The sequence below is a fragment of the Schistocerca serialis genome, chromosome 2 (assembly GCF_023864345.2).
Source record: "Schistocerca serialis cubense isolate TAMUIC-IGC-003099 chromosome 2, iqSchSeri2.2, whole genome shotgun sequence".
In the NCBI taxonomy this organism is placed as follows: Eukaryota; Metazoa; Arthropoda; class Insecta; order Orthoptera; family Acrididae; genus Schistocerca; species Schistocerca serialis.
The window spans coordinates 303,499,767-303,514,239 of NC_064639.1; the positions used below are offsets into that span (position 1 = coordinate 303,499,767).

Here is a 14,473-nt window from a genome sequence, read left to right on the forward strand (position 1 = left end):
GAGGTGATCGACGGACCACAATCAAATATCTCTGGCAATAATTATTAACATCCGTTCTGTCTCCCTTTTATGTAGTGGTTGTATCAAAGAAGTTTTCGTCTGAATGTTATGAGTTTGCCAAAGCTTTGCATGATCAGTGTAACTTCTGTTAAGATTTTTGGCCAATTGATTTCAGAAATTCTGCAAAATTTCCACCTACAGCACACGCATTGCAATTTTTGAACCTTTTAATTTGTCTAGCAATTTCCTCATAGTTTGTTGCTTGAGCATTGGATTGGTTTTTATGGGAATCTTTTCTGGAAATCGTTCGTGGATTGAGTGCATCTTACAAGTTTTTTAAAATATTTGCAAACTGCTATGCACTTTTCTCGGTTGTTAAGTGGCAATTGTCGATCTTCCTTCTTCAAACTGAGAGTTTGCGGCTGGTACACATTTAATTTTGTTGTAAACATATGAAGGGCTCGGGGAGATAGTCATAAGCCACAACTTTCACGAAATTGAGTTATTCATGTTGCGGCATTCTTAACAATGTCTTCTTCACAATAAGTTGAAAAAGTTCCGTGTTACTGCAACAGATGACAGGCTATGATGGAGTGCAGTTCTATGCTGTGCCATTTGGTGGTAGTTTCAGAAGATACATAGTCACAAGCCACGGCAAAATGGCGGGTGGGTCAGGAACGTCTGAAGCGTCTTCGGGTCTTCAACGCATATTTGACACAGACAGTAGTGGAAGTGAAGAGCTTTACCCTTTGCATCCTGACAGTGATGAATCTTGGCATCCATTGACCAGCAGTTCCAGCTCAGATGATGTTTGGATAAGGAAATAAAACGGTTTATTTCTGGTGATTAATTTCCTGTGGCTTGTGACTTTGTTTCTCTCAACATTGGCAACGCATTTCTCAGCCATCCTGTGTGTTAATGATGAAACTTGATGGGCACATTTATATTACTGCTTAATGGTGCAATAATGTAGTTTCAAAGGCAAAAGATGTGTAAAAAATATTTTCTTATTAATGTGATTTTAGCGAAATTTAATGTTTTGTGTAGCTTATGACTTTATCTCACACACATTCTTAGACTATTTTGCTCTTCATATTATACTTTGAAATAAGTGGAATAAATGAAGAATCATCTGAAAAACCAAAGCCTTCACGGAAAAGAAAGCGAAATATTGATCAGTGGAAGAAAAATAAAGCAAAACGTCGACGAAATGCTGGTCAGCAGTATAAGTCTTTAAAAGCACACAAGACTGTTCAGGCTGCTACTATAGGAAGTCCCTGTACTTGTTCAATTAAATGCTTCACAAAACTGCTTGCAGAGGAAGAAAACATTTTTCATTCATTTTGGGACATAAGAAACTTTAATGCCCCGAATGCTTACCTGATGAGCTGTATGAAAATGGAACCGAAAAAGCGGAGGTTTGTTCACTATTTAAATACAAATGGTTTAATATTTTGTACATTTATTTCATTTTGTTATATTTGTCATAATTTCTTTCAAAGCTATCCAAAAAAGACTTCCAAGAAAATATCATCCAGGGATGTTACATTTTCTTATAATGTGAGGGTATGCGGAATAGAAGTCATGATCTGCAAGGAAGCTTTCCTAAGGGTTCATGGCTTACAGATACATTCACGAAGAGTGAGGAATTTGCAACATCAAATGAAGCAGGGATTTGCAGTGCCGAAAGAAGATGGAAGAGGTTTGTATGTCATTCTGTGCTATAAGTTAGGGATGTACTCAAACTGAGTACTATACAAATATTTCTATTAGGAAGAGGATATAAGCTCATCTTTTGTTTTCTTTCAGGAAAACATGGAAACTACCCATATAAATTTCAAGACAAAGCTGTACAAAGTGTTACAGAATTTCTCAACGCCATACCGAAATATGTGTCATTACAGTAGGCAACAGAACCCCAATAAAGTGTATTTGGATTGTGATCTCACAATTGCTTCCTTATTTCGAGATAAATACTCAGAATACTGCAAGGAAAAGCAGGTTCCTGCAGTATCTGAAAGTAAATTCAGAGAAATTTTCGTATCTGAATTTAATGTAGGCTTCAAACTACCAAAAACCCCCCAGGGGGTCCACAACTCTTTTGTGGACACGTGCGTAGCGAGCACGGGACCCCGAGCTAATGTGGCCCTCCTTCCTTTCCGGGCTGCATACCTTCCCTTCCCTTTCCGCATCCCTCCCCGTCCCCCATCTTCGCCCCCCCCCCTCACCTCTGGCTCTTTCCTTCCCTTTCTCCCCATCTGGGAGTATGGTTTGTGCCTACGTCCGGAGACGGACGCTCGAAACTGTTCCAAATTCCTTGCTTTCTACACTTGCAAGTCCTCGTCCTTCCTCTGTCCTTCTCTTTTCCTTCCCTCTTCTTCTTGCCCTTTTCTCCGCTGCGGCGTTTGAGACCCCCTCTTCTTTCCTTTCCCTTTCTCTTTTTTCCTCCCTGTGCGTGTCTGAAGGCCGACCCACGCACTTCCATGCGTAGCCGGTGACGGGGTAACGCGTAATTCCCCACCCCGGGTAGACAGGTAGGACACGTACGTACCCCCTGGTAACGGCCAGGCCCAGGGAGGGGTGATTACCCGAGCTGATACCTTCCGAAAGTGCCGATTGGTCCCTCCGTCCGTTTTTCGGGAGGTGTGACCTGAGGTGTGAACAATCACCTAAGGCGGGTGTGCCCTCGGTGAGGGCCCCCACAAGGGAGGAGCGCGCCATCGGAGACGCCGGTAATCATGGGGGATTCTTCCGCAATGGTTTCCTCACCTTCCACTATGTCTGCTCACAAACGTAAGTTCACTGAGTCTCAGCCACAGACGGTTCTTCCATCGTTGCCACAGTTCCTTGTTGTTTCTCGGTCTGACGAAGGTCACGACTTTTCCACGGTCAACCCTTTCATTATTCAGAAAGGTGTCGACGCAACTGCGGGTCCTGTAAAGTCTTGTTCCAGATTACGGAATGGCACCCTGTTGTTAGAAACACACAGTGCCCTCCAGGCTCAAAAATTGCTGCGTACTTCTCTGCTCCATACCTTCCCTGTCTGGGTGGAACTGCACCGTACCTTAAATTCCTCGCGTGGAGTCGTTTATACACGCTCCCTCGATGGACTGTCTGACGAAGAAATTCAGCACTACCTGTCTGACCAGAGCGTCACGGCTGTTCATCGGGTTATGAAAAGGGTTGACTCGAACATCATTCCAACCCGCACTATCTTCTTGACATTTGACAAACTCCCATCAAAAATCAAAGCAGGCTATGAGATAATTTCCGTTCGCCCTTATGTCCCAAACCCTACGCATTGCTATCGATGTCAGCGGTTCAATCACACCAGCCAGTCCTGTTCCAATCCGGCCAAATGTGTTACGTGTGGCAAGGATGCCCATGAGGGTGCTTGTCCACCTCCATCCCCTCGCTGCATCAACTGTATGGGTGACCACGCTGCTTCCTCTCGAGATTGCCCCGTTTTCAAGGACGAAAAGCTCATCCAGGAAATAAGAGTGAAGGAAAAGGTGTCGACCTTTGCTGCTCGAAAGTTACTCGCCAGTCGACAGCCCACCGTGCCTCAGAAAGGAAAATACAGCACTGTCCTCGCTTCTCCTCGGCCAACAAAGGAGGCGGCCACGCAGACTTGCGACCTCACCTTTAGTACCACGGTCGTCAGATCGGCCAGCGCAAAGATCGCCCGTTCAACCTCACCACTTTCGCCTGCCCACTCTATGGCTCACCCTTCGTCGGGTTCTGCTAAATCTCGAGCCCAAAAGTCAGACGCCAAGTCTTCGAAAAAAGAGCATTCTCGTGAAGAGTTTTTACGTACCGCAACTTCACAACCATCGGTTCCTCCTTCATCTAAACATCATACTTCCAAGAAGGCTACGAAGAAACACAGTTCCTCTCCTTCTCCGCCAAGGCGTGTCCCATCTACAGCACCACCTGGCGGAAATCGCCCTCGGCCGTCTTCTGTGTCGCCGAGGCGCACTGCTGGTGGCCGGTCAACTGGCCGATCGTTGGTGGTAGGAGCTGCTCCTGACCAACCTATGGATCAGGATCTTCTGCCTTCGACTGAATGCCATTCCATGCTGTCGGTCGCAAGCTCTGAGCAGTCGTTGAGTTGACAGCACCCTTGGTCACGTTCCTCCATTTTCTGTTCACCCTATGTCCATTATCCACTGGAATATCCGCGGCATTCGAGCCAATCGGGATGAATTGTCGATCCTCTTACGATCCTACTCGCTGGTCATCTTCTGTCTTCAGGAAACAAAGCTGCGTCCCCATGACCGCTTTGTTCTCCCTCATTTTCAGTCCGTCTGATATGACCTCCCCTCTGTTGAAGGCACTCCAGCCAATGGAGGACTCATGATTCTGCTCCATGATACTCTCCATTATCACCCAATCCCCTTAAACAGTTCCTTCCAAGCTGTCGCCGTCCGTCTTTCCCTTTCTGGATACACGTTCTCTCTTTGTACGGTATACATTCCATCGTCCACACCAATGGCACGAGCTGATCTCCTTCATCTTCTTGATCAGCTTCCACCCCCCTATTTGCTGGTTGGGGACTTCAATGCCCACCACCCGCTTTGGGGATCTCCACATCCTTGTCCACGTGGCTCACTATTGCTAGACGTCTTCCACCAAGCGGATCTAGTCTGCCTCAACACTGGGGTCCCCACATTTTTGTCTGCCTCCACGACAAATTTCTCTCATTTGGACCTTGCGGTCGGTACTGTTCCGCTAGCTCAGCGCTTCGAATGGTTCGCCCTTGATGATACACACTCGAGTGACCACTTTCCATGTGTTCTTAGACTGCAGCCTCAACTGCCATATATGCGCTCGCGACGCTGGAAGTTTGCCCAAGCCGATTGGACACTTTTTTCGTCTCTAGCGACATTCGATGACCGTCGCTTTCCCAGCGTCGACGATGAGGTCACACATGTTACCGACGTTATTCTCACAGCTGCGGAACGTTCAGTACCACGCACCTCCGAATTGCCCCGGCGCCCCCCAGTTCCTTGGTGGAACGAGGCATGCCGTGACGCAATACGTGAGCGGCGACGTGCTCTTCGCATTTTCCGTCACCATCCAACTTTGGCCAACTGTATCCGATATAAGCAGCTCCGTGCGCGATGCCGTCGCGTCATCCGCGATAGCAAGAAGGCAAGCTGGAAATTCTTTATTAGCTCATTTAACACCTTCACTCCCTCCTCGGAAGTTTGGAGTCGGCTTCGACGGTTCTCAGGCGCGCCTAGTTTCTCCCCGGTCTCTGGGCTCACTGTCGCGCATGATACCTTAGTGGACCCCGTCGCAATTTCTAACTCATTGGGCCAGCACTTTGCTGAGATTTCGAGCTCTTCAAATTACCCGCCAGCGTTTCTCCCGAAGAAACGTGCAGCGGAAGTGCGACATCTTGCTTTCTCCTCTCAAAATCACGAAAGCTACAATACTGTTTTCTCCATGCGGGAACTCCAACATGCTCTCTCTTCTTCTCGCTCCTCCGCCCCAGGACCGGTTGGTATCCATGTCCAAATGTTGCTGCATTTATCAACCCATAGCCTGCGTTACCTCCTTCGCCTTTATAATCGAATTTGGACCGACAGTACCTTTCCCAGGCGATGGCGGGAAGCTATTGTCGTTCCCGTTCCGAAACCTGGAAAGGACAAACATCTCCCCTCTAGCTATCGCCCCATTTCTCTCACGAGTAGTGTCTGTAAGGTTTTGGAGCGTATGGTGAATTACCGTTTAGCTTGGTGGCTGGAATCCCGCAGTCTTTTAACACCAGCCCAATGCGGATTTCGAAAGCATCGTTCTGCCGTTGACCATCTTGTTGCTCTCTCCCCTTATATCATGAACAATTTTCTCCGGAAACGCCAAACGGTAGCAATATTTTTGATCTGGAGAGAGCATACGATACCTGTTGGAGGACAGGCATCCTCCGCACACTGTTCTCTTGGGGCTTTCGAGGCCGGGTGCCCCTTTTTCTTCGCGAATTTATGGCAGAGCGCACATTTAGGGTGCGGGTGAACACTACTCTCTCCCGTACTTTCTCCCAAGAAAACGGGGTACCCCAGAGCTCCGTGCTGAGTGTTGTACTGTTTGCCATCGCCATTAATCCAATTATGGATTGTCTCCTTCCTGATGTCTCGGGCTCCCTCTTTGTGGACGATTTTGCGATCTACTACAGCTCTCAACGGACCAGCCTTCTTGAAAGACGTCTTCAAGGATGTCTCGATCGCCTCCACTCGTGGAGCATCGAAACCGGCTTCCGTTTCTCACCCAGTAAGACCGTTTGTGTTAATTTTTGGCGACGTAAGGAGTTTCTTCCGCCCTCCTTACATCTAGGTCCTGTCAACCTTCCGTTTTCCGACGTCGCTAAATTCTTGGGTCTTACGTTTGACAGAAAACTGAGCTGGTCCTCCCACGTTTCCTATCTTTCGGCTCGCTGTCTGCGTTCCCTTAACACCCTCCGTGTCCTGAATGGTACCTCCTGGGGAGCGGACCGAGTGGTCCTTCTCCGCCTCTATCGCGCCTTGGTGCGCTCGAAATTGGATTATGGAAGCATAGTCTACTCCTCTGCTCGGCCGTCTATTCTTCGGCGTCTCGACTCTATCCACCACCGTGGATTACGTTTAGTGTCTTGAGCTTTTTACACCAGCCCTGTGGAAAGCCTTTATGCTGAGACTGCTGAACCTCCGCTGTCCAATCGGCGGGCAGTCCTTCTGAGTCGTTATGCTAGCCATCTGTCTTCCACGCCTGCTAATCCAGCCCATGACCTTTTTTTCGTCGCCTCCTTTGATGTCGGGTATGCAGGCCGCTCCTCCTCCCTACTACCCCCGGGAGTCCGCTTCCGTCAACTGCTCCATTCTCTTTCCTTCCGTTTTCCAAAAACCTTCTTGACAACTTGGGGTACAGCACCGCCTTGGCTCCGTCCCCGGATCGACTTGCTCAGCGACCTATGTCAATTTCCCAAGGATGGTACCCCTACACTTGTTTACCGTCAGGCATTTGCTGCTCTATGTGCACAAATGACGAAAGCCACATTTATTTACACCGACGACTCGAAAACATCGTTAGGTGTAGGGAGTGCCTATATTGTTGGCGACACCCCAAATCACTTCCGGCTTCCCGACCAGTGTTCGGTTTATACTGCGGAGCTTTACGCTATTCTCCAGGCCGTCCACTACATCCGCCGCCATCAGCGGATACAGTACGTAATCTGCTCAGATTCTCTCAGCTCTCTCCTAAGTCTCCAAGCTCTTTACCCTGTGCACCCTCTGGTCCACCGGATTCAGGACTGTCTGCGCTTGCTCCACCTGGGGGGCGTCTCAGTGGCGTTCCTCTGGCTCCCGGGACACGCTGGTATCTGTGGGAATGAGGCGGCCGATATAGCGGCCAAGGCTGCAGTCTCTCTTCCTCGGCCAGCTATTCAGTCTCTTCCGTTTACCGATCTACGGAGCGGTTTATGTCGCCAAGTTGCTCATTTATGGCATGCGCATTGGTCAACACTTCCCCATAATAAATTGCGGGAAGTGAAAGCCCTTCCTTGCGCTTGGACCTCTTCCTCCCGAACGCGTCGTTGGGAGGAGGTAATTTTAGCTAGACTCCGGATAGGGCACTGTCTTTTTAGCCATCGACATCTTTTAAGCGGTGATCCTCCCCCACTCTGTCCCCACTGCTCTCAGCTGTGGACGGTCAGACACCTTTTAATTGAATGCCCCTATTTTAATCCGTTACGCTCCCGTCTACAGCTATCGCCTGATCTATCGTCGATTTTAGCAGATGACACGCGCTCAGCTGACCGCGTTCTACAGTTTATTAGTGACAGTGAAATGACGTCAGTCATTTGAAGCTTTTTTTTTTTTTTGGGACAACCAACCCCTTTCTATAGTGGATTTTTAAGCATTCCTTCTGCCTTTAGTTTCTCAAATTTTATGACTTTGTTCCCATTGCTGCTGATTTTAAATTTCGTTTTTTTCCTGTTTCCTACGTCACGGGCTGGGCGCTAATGACCATAGAAGTTTTGCGCCCTAAAACCACAAACAAACAAAAAAAAAAAAAACTACCAAAAAGTGACACCAGTTCAAAATGTGATGGATTTCTAATTGCTATAAACAACCCAGAATTATGTGCAGAAGAAGTCACAGAAAAGAAACAACAATATGAACTGCATCTCAAAAAGGCTGACAGAGGACAAAATGATTGCTTCTTTAACTGTTCTGGCTAAAGAAAATTCGAAAGAGCATCATACGATAGCAATGGACATGCAGCAAACATTCCCCACACCTAAACTAACAGCAGGTCCAGCATTTTACAAGAGGAAAATATGGACATACAACTATGGTATCCACGACTGTGGATCAAATAATGATTATATGTTTCTGTGGAGCGAGAAAGATGGAGGACGGGGTACAGATGAGGTTGGGACCTGCTTATTGAAGTACTTGGAGGTAACTAATCCTCAGACAAAACATTTCCACATAATCATAGACAACTGCAAGGGTCAGACAAAGAATTGGACTATTATTGCTTTGGAAAGGTCCCTTGTTGCTACCAAAAGATTTGATTCTGTCCAGCATTACTTCCCTGTGGTAGGTCACACCATGCTACCTTGCGATTGTGATTTTGGTTTCATTAAACGGTATGCAAGAAACAGACGCCCAATAGTGTACACTCCAGATGAATGGGCAGAAGTAATAAAATCTGCGAGTCCAAAACATTTCATTGTAACTAAAATGGAAAGAGAAGACTTCAGAAGTCTGGAAAGCCTGAAGACATTGACCTCAAAACGTACAGAATCCACGTCTGGAGATCCCCACCATTTCAGTGAAGCTACTCAATTTAAGTTTGAGTCTGAAGATCCCTTCAAGCTAAGTGTAAAGCACTCTTATTCAGACATAGGAGCTTTCATTCAGTGGATATTCGTGTCAAAAAGAAAAGCTAGTTGAACCAAATCCATATCAGCTGCCAATAAAGTACAGAAAGCCACTACCAATTATCCAGAAAAAAATTGATGATGTACTGTCTCTTATGCCATACATACCTGCAGCAAATCAAGCTTTCTTTTGGTCATGTACTGGAAATAACGTGTACAATAATGAGGTAGAGGAACTTCCTTGATGTAATTGTGTAAATGAAAAAGTAATTTATACATCACAGATACCTGATATGTATATATTAATGTGTAAAAATTATATATTCTGCTTGCTGTGTAAGAGTAGTTAAAATAAATCCTTACAAATTCATACTTTATGCTTTAAACAATTTTTTGGGAGATAATAGTCATAAGCCACCGTTGAATACATCTTAATTAGAATCATTCTAAAATTAATATTTTATGGCATGCATAGAGTTGACTATTTAACAACATGCTTTGCAAGTATTAAGCAAGTGTTTGCAGTAGAAATAAGGTTTCTATTGTGTATTAAACATTTTCAGACCTCTGTGGAACTTTAAACTCGCTGTATCTCAAAACTAGTTCGATGTGGCTTATGACTATATCTCTCCGACCCCTTCATATGTAAAAAGTTTTAGTGTAGTCTTCTTATGTCTTTTCTATTTACCATGTCATGTGAATTTGCTTATTTGTTGCTATTCCATGTTTTGAATGTCTTGTTTCAGGATTGTACTATCTGGTCACATTCTTCATTCCACCAGGCGTGTTTTTTCCGCCTTCCTACATACATTTGAATTTGGACAGTTTAGATAGACTTATGATTCAATTGTTCTCAATTTTGTGTTTGCGTTTTGTCGAGTTTGTTTGCTAATGCCAGTGGCTGGATTTCACTAGTTACAAATTTAGGAATTATCGACACCCTTTTGCCGAAATTTTGGGGTATTTGAATTTAATTTCATTTGTGTCGGGTAGTGGTCTGTGTCAATATCTCTTTTACGTAGTTGAGTATTTAAAATCTCGTTGTGATTTGGATACGAGATCGCGATATGGTTAATTTGGAATTAACCTGCATTCTTTTTCGGTGATCGCCACGTCTTTTTTTTTTTTTTTTTAATAATTTGACGTAATTTTGAGGTCGAAATTTCTACACTGTTCTAAGAGTTTCTTTCAATTGTGACCGCTCCATTTTTGTGCAGAGAAGTCAGTCCTTTTTCTGAAGTTTTCCTATTTTCGAAAATGTGCATTGAAATCTCCCTTAATTGTTATTTATGTTTTTGTTGTATTTTGACGATTGTATTTTCTGCCACGTCCCATAACTTGTTTACTTGTAGCTTTGATTTATTTTCTTGTTCGATCGGCACGCTCGGAGCAGTTACTTGTGTACATATTATCTGCACATTTGAAGGAAGTAGCCTTTCATCTGTCGTCCACAGGCTTTGCTTTGAGTATGGAACGAAGAACATCTTGTTAAACTACGAAAGCAACCCTCAGATAGGGAGTATTTTTAAGGACTATTTTGCCTATTTTACCTTCAAATAGCCCGTAATTTCCAAAATCCAAGGTGTTCGCATCTGACAGTCTTGTTTCTCACAGAGCTAAAATTTTAATTTTTTGTTTTGTAAGCGTTTCTCCTAATTAGTAGAGCTTTAGTGGCTTCAGGAGTGAGTCGGTGTTGATTGTGCCACAGAAATTTTGATTTTGAGGTTGGCTGGCCAAGAAATTCCGTTTTCTCACGTCTCAATCTAGTTGCCCCTTACTCCGACAGACGAGTTGCGCCACTGGTGACGGACAAATATGTTAGCTCCTTGGGTAGTTTTGTAACTATTAAAACGCTCCATTATTGTACTTGGTATTGTAGGGTTGAGACCTTCAGGAAAAGTCAGTGGTTAAGACAAGAGGGATTAGCTTGAACAGCGCCAGATGTTGAGTGATCACTGTGAAGGACGCGGAAAAGCCGCATACTCGTATGAGACAGCGTTATTAACTTCTGACAGTGTTTGAAACGGGCCTCATTGTGGGTCTCCATTTGGCCGGCTGATCCAATCGTGCATTATGCAGATTTGTGGAGGATTGAGATATGACAGTGGCGCGATGTCGGAGTGCATGGGAATGTGAGGACGGACATACTCGTCAAGGTTCAGGTTGACAACACCTGACCAATGCCGTACTGTGCAGCAGTCACACTGTAACCGCTCCACATCTGCACCTGCCATTCAAGAACGCAAGATTTTATCATCCCGCACCCTCGGTCGGAGACTAGGGGCTACCAGACTATTCACAGGCTCTGTTAACTTCAAAACACAAACGGCTGCGTTTGGAGTGATACCGTTATGGAGAAGCAACTAGTGTTGATGAATGGCATCTCATTGCGTTCGGCGTTGAACCACGATTCTGGACTGCTCCATGACCATCGTCGGCGTATATGGCGGCGAACTGAGAAGAAGTCCTATTCTCCCAACGTTTTGAAGAGGTTGAACAGTGTTGCTTCTGACGTGATGGTGTGAGGAGTCATAGGGTATGTCTCAGATCTCGCCTGGTAGTGATTATGGGAACTCTGACGCCACAATTATAAATGTTAGGACATGTACATCCTACATGTGTTACCTCTCATGGGACAGTATTGTTGTGACGTTTTTCAACAAGACGTTGCTGGCCTACATATGGTGCGTGCCTGTAGGAAGTGTGTACGTGTTGTTGCGGTAGTGCCACAGCCAGCAACATCCCCAGATATGTCCGCGGGGACCAGTTCGTATTAAAGTCCATCCTGGTGCTAGTGTCAATTACAGTAGTTGTGGGCCAGCTTGCCCCACTAGAAATACCAGATCCTTATGACACCCTTCCCAACGGAATCACACGTGCATCCACGCTATAGGGGGGGGGGGGGGGGTGAAAATTAATATTTTTAAGTGAACCGAGCGAGGTTGCGCAGTGGTTAGCACACTGGACTCGCATTCGGGAGGACGACGGTTCAAACCCGCGTCCGGCCGTTCTGATTTAGGTTTTCCATTATTTCCCTAAATCGCTTCAGGCAAATGCCGGATGGTCCCTTTGAATGGGCACGACCGACTTCTTTCTCCCCATCCTTCCCTAATCCGATGGGACCGATGACCTCGCTGTTTGGTCCCGTCCCCCCCCAAATCAACCAACCAACTTTATAGTGGCATCAAACTGTGATGTTCTTCGTAAGTAAACTCGATATTGTAATCACTGTATAACAGCACATATTTCCCCAGCCCTTCTGGATCCTTCTACTTATTCGCTTTTTATATGGAAACATGTTTGATTTTTGTTCTTGAACTACTAAACCAGAACAAAAACCCGGTACTTCCATACGAGAAAAAAAATTTCACAGGAAAAAATTATATCTTGGTCACAGTGGTTAATATAGTTACAGTAAAAACTGCTCGCTGTTTCATGAGGCCGTAGAGGACATTCATCAAAGCAATATCAGATCATTTCCTCATTTAGCGTACCAAAATGTAAAGCGAAGTGGATACCTCACCTTCTAAGCAGTATTCGAGGAAGCGAGACTATCCCAAAACTGCGAAATGCGCTTTCTGGCATTCCCTCGATTCCCATTCTAGCGGAGTAACTCGGACACTCCGACGGAAATGGCGTGGGAACTCCGGCTGCGGAAGAACCGTTCCGCAACGAGCACTACGTAGTACATACAAGATTTTGGAGCAGCTTGGCCTCATCTGTCAGCCGTAGCAGGCAGACGATGCAGAGCCGTGCCGCGCAAGGCGGCGCCCTGGATCTTCGGGCGAAGCGCGGGTGACGCAAGCGTGCGACCCGGCACTCATCAGGGGCTGGCCGTGGGACGACGCCATGGCTTCTCCACACAGCAGGCGCGGACCCAGGGATACAGGATGCAGTATGTTCGCGATTTTCAAAATATTTCATCTTCGGCGTCTCTGTTGGGGGGAGGGGGGAGGCGGGAGAGAGAGACAGTGACAATTAAACTGCTGCTGTTCAGTCTATTAATTCTGTCTCTCGACATCACCCATTCTTCTCCACAAATATAACTTGCGATTGGCACATAATACAGATGCCTACGATGTGAACCATACACTGTCCAGTCACATTAATGTGGCCAGCTGCCAAAGAGTCTGTGAGGTTCCGGAAGGTACGGACCGAGATATGGGAGCCATGCCGCCCCCATTGCTGTGCTAGGATAGACGCGTTCTTGTGTTGATCCATTGTGCCACGAAAACTTTCCCAATACCATAACTCACCCTCCTCCGGCCTAGACTTTTCCTATGATTTTTGCAGGGTGTTCGCTTTCAGAAGTTTCACGCCGTACACTACAACAGCCATCTGTCTGATGGCGTGTAAAACGTGATTCATCGGAAAAAGGCGACCTGTCGCAACTCAGCGTACGTTCAGTTGCGCTATTGGCGTGGAAATTCCTTCGTCGCCGATGAATAACAGTCAGCATGGATGCATGAAAAAGCAGCCTGCTGTGGAGGTCCATTCGCGGCAACGATTTTTGAACGGTCGTTGAGGAGACACGCTTGGTAACCCCTTGGTTCATCTGGGCTGTCAGTTGCTCAACAGCTGCGCGTCTATTCGTCCGTACACTCTCCGTAGCAGTCGTTCACCGCTGTCGTTTATGGCCTGTGTGAACCGTCAATTAGGGCGGTTCACAAACAACAACTCAAGTACACATGTTATTCCAGAAACGTTATCGTGGAAGTAGGGGCCAGAAGGTGCTGGTGAAATAACACACACTGCTAAGGTTATTTTTTTATTTTAAAAGGCTTTCTCAATAATAAATTTTTGAGTCTGGCCTTTAAAAAAAAACAATTTAAAAAACAATTTCGAATAGCTGACAAATTTTCTTTATGAAAAGGTGATTGCCAGGTATGACGTTAAGAACTTCCCAATAGTAAGATTTTAACTTCAAGAATTAAAAAACTCTTTTAAATAGCTGGCAAATTTTCTCTATGTAAAGGATATTGCAAAGTATGACGTTAAAAACTTCCCAAAAATAAGATTTTAAACTTGTTACATTTATAAGAGAACAATTCCTTCAAAAAACACATTTAAGCAGCTAGTTTGTACTAAAGCTAACTTAGCTGTCTCTCGCCAATTAAATAAGTTACACCTGTCAGTTGTTACAACATAAATGTGAATAAGCCAGCACACAAACCTTCACATTAAAGGCAGCTCCCAAAAAATTTTCCTTAGCTCGGTGAGGGAGTGACACGTCTAAAGGGGCGCAGATCACAATAGTCGGAATAGTTATTGGTGGTCTACAGGGCCACAGCAGATCAGCCCCAAAACTTGGATTAAAAGCGACCATCTTCCCGAGTTACCCAAAACCAGAAGATGTAGCAAGGGCAGTGTCTGTACAGACTCTGAACACAGAGACACACGACACCGACCCTAAACCACCCAATGGAGGTGTGAATGAAATGGCCCGACCAAGAAGCAGTTACCACATTCCCGTGGACAGGCAAGCGAAAACTGTGGTGGGAAGACCCCAACAAAACCACTGGTGAAGAAACTCATACACTTCACAAGAACTTGAAAACCCCCTCTGTTACATAAAAACAGCACTCAACTTCTCACACTCCACCACAG

General features: G+C 45.7%; 1 protein-coding gene across 1 annotated transcript; it reads left to right on the forward strand.

Moving 5' to 3' along the window:
• Positions 1–1,235: 1,235 nt before the first annotated feature.
• Positions 1,236–1,919, forward strand: LOC126457075 (uncharacterized). The gene is made up of 3 exons (XM_050093075.1): positions 1,236–1,418; positions 1,503–1,702; positions 1,810–1,919. Exons 1-3 carry the CDS (start codon positions 1,384–1,386, stop codon positions 1,905–1,907), a joined length of 333 nt encoding a protein of 110 aa, XP_049949032.1. The 5' UTR covers positions 1,236–1,383; the 3' UTR covers positions 1,908–1,919.
• The last annotated feature ends 12,554 nt before the right edge of the window (positions 1,920–14,473 follow it).